The sequence below is a fragment of the Mus caroli genome, chromosome 5 (genome assembly GCF_900094665.2).
Source record: "Mus caroli chromosome 5, CAROLI_EIJ_v1.1, whole genome shotgun sequence".
Taxonomy (NCBI): domain Eukaryota; kingdom Metazoa; phylum Chordata; class Mammalia; order Rodentia; family Muridae; genus Mus; species Mus caroli.
This window is the reverse complement of record NC_034574.1, coordinates 107,846,004-107,853,191: the sequence shown is the minus strand read 5'-3', so window position 1 is coordinate 107,853,191 and position 7,188 is coordinate 107,846,004. Positions and strand designations below refer to the sequence as shown.

At 47.4% G+C, this 7,188-nt stretch overlaps 1 protein-coding gene across 2 annotated transcripts in view; it reads right to left on the bottom strand.

The window, feature by feature from the left end:
* The window catches only part of LOC110294508 (2'-5'-oligoadenylate synthase-like protein 2), a 15,601-nt gene that overhangs the window by 2,909 nt on the left and 5,504 nt on the right, over window positions 1-7,188 (bottom strand). For both annotated transcript variants that reach the window (XM_021162793.1, XM_029478026.1), the window contains 2 exons: window positions 4,380-4,624; window positions 2,442-2,583 (listed from right to left, as the gene is read on the bottom strand). In XM_021162793.1, the coding sequence (XP_021018452.1) occupies window positions 2,442-2,583; window positions 4,380-4,624 (387 nt within the window). The remainder of the gene's footprint in view (window positions 1-2,441; window positions 2,584-4,379; window positions 4,625-7,188) is intronic.

Genomic DNA, 7,188 nt, shown 5'->3' with positions numbered 1-7,188 from the left:
AGCCACCATGTGGTTGCTGGGATTTGAACTCTGGACCTTCGGAAGAGCAGTCGGGTGCTCTTACCCACTGAGCCATCTCACCAGCCCCCCTCATATTTGTTGAGCACAATCCTGGCACTGGTCCTTTGAGCTGCTATAATCAACCTCACCCCCAGGTGATGCTCAGAAGGGCTCTGACTTGTACTCCACCGTGGTCCCTTCTGGATCTGTTTTTGCGACTAGGGAACTGTCTGTTAAGATAATTTAGTAACAGAATAACCCACTGAACAATAACTTAAGCGAAGGGAGAACATGCAGAGGGACCACACGCGCTCAGCGGAGGCGCTATTCACAGAGGGAGATAAGAGGCTGAGAGCTGGCCTCTAGAAAACGGAATTTCTGAGAAACTGGGGTATGAGATGTAGAGAGACTGGTGGTTTGAATAAAAATCGCCCCCCCCACCCCCAGCACAGTAGGGAATGGCTCTAGCAGGAGGTGTGGCCTTGCTAGAGTGGGTGTGGCTTCCGGGAGTGAGTGTGGCCTTGCTGGAAGAAGTGTATCGTTATGGAGGTGGGCTTTGAGGTCTCAGAAGCTCCAGCCAATTCTCTGCCTCCTGATCAAGAAATCTCAGCCCCTTCTCCAGCACCATGTCTGCCTGCACCCTGCCCTGCTTCCCGCCTGACGATAATGGAATGATTCTCAGACCCTGTAAGCCAGCCCCAGTGTTTTCCTTCTTAAGAGCTGCTGTAGTCATGGTGTCTGTTCACAGCAGTAGAAACCCTAACTGAGACAAGAGACATAGGTAGTTTTTTTTTTTTTAATTTTCATTTTTCCTTGCTTCCCAAGAGTCCTTTGTTTTTTGTTTGTTGGGTTTTTTTTGGGGGGGGGGGCATTCTCAGCTATTGGCACTTGATGGCCAGATGGCAGGTCCCTTTCAGACCCTATCTGTCTACCTTGTTTCATTTGCTGTGGGGCCACTTTTAAGGACAAATCCCAACTTTTCCCGAAGAAAATAAGAAATGGGTCAAGGGACAGGATTTATGTGGGTTTAGCAAGTTAGGGAAACAGCTTCCTCCGGAGACCTCTAAGTCCAATCCTTGAATCCAAACATTGGATTTGCATTCAGATCCAAGATGGTGGTGGCCTATGGGGCAAGGCTGTGCAGTGGACTTACTGTCTGCAGTGAGTTGTAGAAGACTCACTTAATTTTTAAAAAACATATTACACTTACTATTTAAATAGTAAGCGATTGTACTGGCTAGTTTTGTGTCAACTTGACACAGCTGGGGTTATCACAGAGAAAGGAGCTTCAGTTGAGGGAATGCCTCCATGAGATCCAACTGTAAGGCATTTTCTCAATTAGTGATCAAGGGGGAAAGGCCCCTTGTGGGTGGGACCATCCCTGGGCTGGTAGGTAGTCTTGGTTCTATAAGAGAGCAGGCTGAGAAAGCCAGGGGAAGCAAGCCAGTAAAGAACATCCCTCCATGGCCTCTGCATCAGCTCCTGCTTCCTGACCTGCTTGAATTCCAGTCCTGACTTCCTTGGTGATAAACAGCAGTATGGAAGTGTAAGCCGAATAAACCCTTTCCTCCCCATCTTGTTTCTTGGTCATGATATTTGTGCAGGAATAGAAACCCTGATTAAAACAGTGACGATGACCCACCAAATGAGAAAATATTACTCTAGATCCAAGCTAGAGGTAAATTCTTAGACTCTGTCTCTGAGATGACTATAGAACAGGGCAGATTGTCTGCCCATCTTACCGATGAATGAACTGAGACCTGGGTGTTATAGATAGAAACTGGGCTTCGATACCTAAATACATGGCCCTGAGGTGCACAGGTGGCTTGCTTCTGCACTCTCCTGCAGAAGTCCCCCCACCCCTTTCCCTAGGCTTCTCCCACAGCAAGTGCTACAAGGCTTGTGTCTGGGGCTTGCTTCTGCATTGCCTCTCAGAAGCTCAGCTTCAGTGGTGCCAAGGCTAGCACTCTCCTAGATAACCAGGTACAGCTGGTGCCTATCCTTGAAGAAAGGAGATTAGGGTCCCATGCTTAAATCATAGAAAAGAAGTAATCAGAGGTCATAGACAGTTATGGCCCGCCATAAAACTAGTTCCTGATAGCCCCACAAAAGACAATCTTTAATCCCTCTCCCAGCCTCAGAGTTCCACCCCACCAAATGGTATCATGTCTGAATTACCTCCCCTTCACCCTAAGCATTCAAAGATTTTCTAACGGCTCTGTATATAAGTGCTAAGCTGGGGGGTAGCACTCTCAACCTACACTGTAGGGGGTTTTCGAAATAAAAGGACTCTCTTGCAAATTGCAGCAGACTTTGCAATTCTTGAGCTCTTCTTTCCTGAGGAATCAAGGCCTAACAGCCCGTGTTGGGATGCTGTGGGAAGAGCGTGATCTAAATGAGTGTTGGTGTGAGTTCTCACTAGGAGATCGCATGCATAGTACCTGTACATTCCAGCGCTCGCTGGGGCCTACAGTCGTGCAACAGACCTGCAGAAGGCAGAAAGCAGCTTCTGCAGCCACCTGTTCCCATCCATTTCTTCTTCCCAGGTTGTTGGTGGGGTCAGCTGGGTCTAGGATGATGGGCCTGGGGGTAGAAAATGGCAGATCTCCGTTACAGTCAGGATACTGGCCTCTGGGCCCTCGTCTCTGAGGAACCCTGACTAAGACATTATAAGGGCAAATTGCCACGGGATGTTTAAGATCACTAAAAAGCTGTCTCTGGAGGTGGGCCTCCGCAGCCTCCACTGTTTCAGAGCCGAACGTGGATCTCAAACTTTTCTTGCAAGGCTGTCTTGCGGCTGGCAGTGTTGTCGCCATGGTTACCATCCTTTTCATTTCCCCCTCTCCCCTCCCCAAAGAGCGGGGAGGGGCAATTTTGTTACCCCATGCTACAGTGGGGACAGAAAGCTGGAAGTACAGACTGGGGGGGGGGAGGGGGGAGCTACATCCTTGGAGAAAAAGATCAGCTGGGAACTCCAGCAGACTGCCTCAGCTTCCCCAGTTGACCTCTGCAGGGTGTTGTGAGGGCCAGGAGTAGGTGGGGTGGAAGCTGACGCTCTCCTGCTGAGGCTACTCAATTGTCTCTGCTGGATTTGATGACTGTTTTTTTTTGTTTGTTTTGTTTTGTTTTGTTTTTTTGCTAAGGGCAAAGTCCCTCTCTTGCTGCGTGTTACTTTTCCTTTATTTCTACTTGCAGTATACTCCATAATTAACCGCCTCATTTAAAACTGAAGGTGGGGCCAACAGAGAGCATTCTTCAGATGGCCCAGTAGGAGCAACCCCTGCAAGCAAAGCCCTTCAGTTAGGATTGGAAATAGGATTGCCCTGGAGCAAGTGGGCCGGAGCAAGTGGAGCTGTAGCAAGAGGGTGAAGGAGATATTGGAGATATAACCTCAGCAAGCTCCAGAAAATGAATCTCTGAGAGTTTACTCGACATAAGCAATCTTATACTGGCGACTAGGTGTCTAGAGGAGAAAGCCAGAACCATTGCAACCTTGAAGCGATAAGCCGATAAACCGGAACTTGACTGGAAGACCCTGGGTAGGGAAGGGCTGAACCACTCATGGACAGAGACTGAAAGACCCCCATTTCGAGCAGACCCTTGCTCAAATCCCGGGATGAGCTGACATCCCAATAACTCGAGAGAAACCGTTCTTGATGCTATATCGCATGAGGTTTATTCGGGAATCAGCATGCTGAGGCCAAGCTGGTAACCCACACAGGGGCTGAGAAGATCGACCCCCCAGCAGTTGCAGTCGAGGTTTTGTTTTGTTTGTTTGTTTTTTAGATTTATTTATTTATTATATGTAAGTACACTGTAGCGGTCTTCAGATGCACCAGAAGAGGGCATCAGATCTCATTACAGATGGTTGTGAGCCACCATGTGGTTGCTGGGATTTGAACTTCGGACCCTCAGAAGAGCAGTCGGATGCTCTTACCCACTGAGCCATCTCACCAGCCCCACAGTTGAGTGTTTTTAAAGAATAAACCACAAAGTGAGGGGAGGATAAGACCACAAAGAATGGGGAAGCTGAGTAAACATCGTAAGAATGGAGATGGTGAATTACAGCTCATCTCTCAAGGGAAGGTTACAGGCTATCTTTGGCAAACATTCTTGGTCCCTTACACTATGGGTCAGGCCCCTGGGTGGGTCACCCAGTGGTCATCGTTCTCTCAGGCTGAAGGCGAAAGAACAAAGAACTCCAAGCTGGGTTTCGTTTCTAGGGGTCTAAGAAACACATTGAGTTGAGGACTTACAAGACCTTGGTGACTCTTCACCGCTGAGTGTTTTCGAGTACGAAACCCTTTATTTTCCCCAAGCCACTCCGGTCAGGGTTTCTAAGCCTCAGAGCCATTAAGTCACGTGGTTGACAGACTCACCGGTCTCCCTTCAGCTGTTTCTTCAGAAAGTTCCTGACGACCTCGTTTTGGAAATCGTAGTACTTGGTCCAGTAGATGCAGATGTCTCGGTAGTTTATGAGGAGCTCCATCACGGCTACGAACCCTTCATCCAGATTGAAGCTATCACTGCTCTCTGTACCCATCTCCCAGGCGTAGATGGTCAGCAGCTCCAGAGCATATTTTGAGGGCAACGCTGCACCTCTTCCATATTTACGTCTCAGGCACTGGGCAGGGGGCGGGAGGGGGAAGAGAGGGGGGGGGAAGAGGGAGAGGGAGGGAGAGTGAATGAGAATTTCATGTGATTGATGCTCTAGGAATTTTCAGGTTCCCTTGTTACTTTATGTGACACAGCCAAGACATGGTACGTCTACATGGGCTGATGGCAAGGGGGTTTCCTTGCGGACCGTCCGAGTATCAATCAATCCACAGTTTCCAGTTAGAATAGAGGAGGCAATGCAGTATATTTGAAATTCTATACTAGTATACAGTGTATTTTGATCATAGCCACGTCCCTCCACCCTTCCTCCTCATGCCCCCATCTTTCTCCAGTCCTCTTTTCCTTCTCTTTATGTCCCTTGGAGTTCAGTTGGAGCTCTCATGTGCATGGGTGTAGGGCCATCCTCCAGAGTAGGCATGGGTCGGGAACCACATCTCTGAGGAAAATCCCTCTCCCAGCAGCCATTGATGGCCAGTAGCTCTCTGCTTTCCTTATGGATGCTAGAACACTAACTAGCTTAATCTTGCACAGATCTCATGCAGCCAGTTGATGCTGCTGTGGGCACCTGGCAGTGAGACCGACATGCCCCTAAGATGCTATTTTGTAGCCATCCTTCCCATCGCTGGTTCTTAGGCTCCTCTTACCTCCTTTCCCACAATGTTTACCCAGTACTCTGCAGTCTCTGACATCCTGTACACTGGGGAGGCGGAGGGGGGCAGGGGGAAGGAGTGCTTCTCTGCCAAGAACAGAGGTACACACTAACCTGTGAGTTGAATGTGAGAATCTAGATGACAGTTTGACACCGTGTCCACTGGGCAAAACAGCAGTAGTAGATGCTAGTTAAAATCCTGGTGATTTTTATTTTTTAGATGGAATCTTGTTGTGTAGCCCAGGCTAGCCTGAAACTTGCAGTTCTTCAGCCTCAGCCCTCCAGGTATTGGGAATAGAGGTGTGTCAATCATACATGGCTCCCAGTGATGTGTGTGTATGTGTGTGTGTGTGTGAGAGAGAGAGAGAGGAGGGTGTGCACATGTGGATGTCACAGGCCAACTTTGGAAGTGAATCCTCACCTTCTACTTGGAAGAAGCCGTTTCTGGCATAAGAATAAACAAGAGTCACGAGCTGGGGATGTGGCTTAGCAGCCTGGTACTTATCGAGCTTGCATAAGGTCCTGGGTTCAATCCCTCAGGACTTACAAAGGAAGTCAAGTATAACAGAGTAGAACTGTTTAGAATTAGTTCTCATTAGATTTGTGGCTTTAATAGTTTTAGCAAACGTAATGTTTTAGTTCAGAGTTCAAGATGTGATGGACAACTTGTTAGTTATTTGGAAGGAAATAAAGGTGTTGCCAAAGTCATGTCATATACAAGAAGTTAAAAATGGAATTAAGTATATATTAAACATATAAGAAAAATTAGGTGGCTACAAATTCCCCCCTCACACACATGCACACACACACACACACACACACACGGAAGCACACGCCTGCATAAACGCATGCACATGCACACACATGTGAACATGTACACACACACTAAGTCCAATTGGAGTTCCCCTTATGAGTATGGATACAAGCTTATTGTCACACTGATATGCACACATGCATACACACAAAAATTTTTACCTTCATTTTTATACATCTTTATGCTATTTGAAGTTTTTATAGTGGGTCCATTGCAATATTTAAATAACCACATATATTTTTCTATGGGGGAGAGAGAGAGAGGGTTCAGATAAGTAAAATCTATTAGAGAATGACAGGAATATTCATGTACAGAAATATGAGCCAGGGAGGTGGCTCAGTGGGAAAAAGATCCTTAGAAGTCTCATAATGATGTGGGTATCATGCCTGCCTATAATCTCAGTACTTTGGAGGCAGAATCAGGGGCTCCCCAGAGAAAGTTAGCTAGTTAGACAGCCATGCAGACAAGTCTAGGCTCTAAGGTCAACTGAAAGACTTTGTCCTAGTATATATGGAGGAGATTGAGAAAAGGCAACCATCCTGAGACCTATACACAGATACATACATATACATACACACTATACACATAATTTGTAAAAAAAAAAAAAAAAAGAAAAAAAGAAAAAAGAAAGAAATCACTGTTCTTAAATTATGTGTCTGTGTCTATGTGCATGCAATGCAAGTAGAGGCCAGAAGAGGGCGCTGGATCCCTTGGAGCTGGAGTGACAGTGGCTATGAGCTGCCCAAAGTGGGTCTGGTGCAAGGGTGGGTGCTCTTAACTGCTGAGCCTTCTCTCCAGCCCACTGTTTTCAGAGATGGCCTGGTTAAAGCTAGTACATGGCTGGTGGCTGGTGGCTGGATGAAAATGTTTGTAGCCCTAAAGGGAAGGGAGGTAAATACCTGTAGCCTGGGAGATCTTATAGTTCACTGGAAGAGACAAAGTAAAGTGTGCGGACAACATGAATGGACGGAGCTCTCACAATCGACTCAAGGACAACAGCCGGTGTGTGTGTTTAAAGGTGGACCAAAGCCGGGCGTGGTGGCGCACGCCTTTAATCCCAGCACTCGGGAGGCAGAGGCAGGAGGATTTCTGAGTTCGAGGCCAGCCT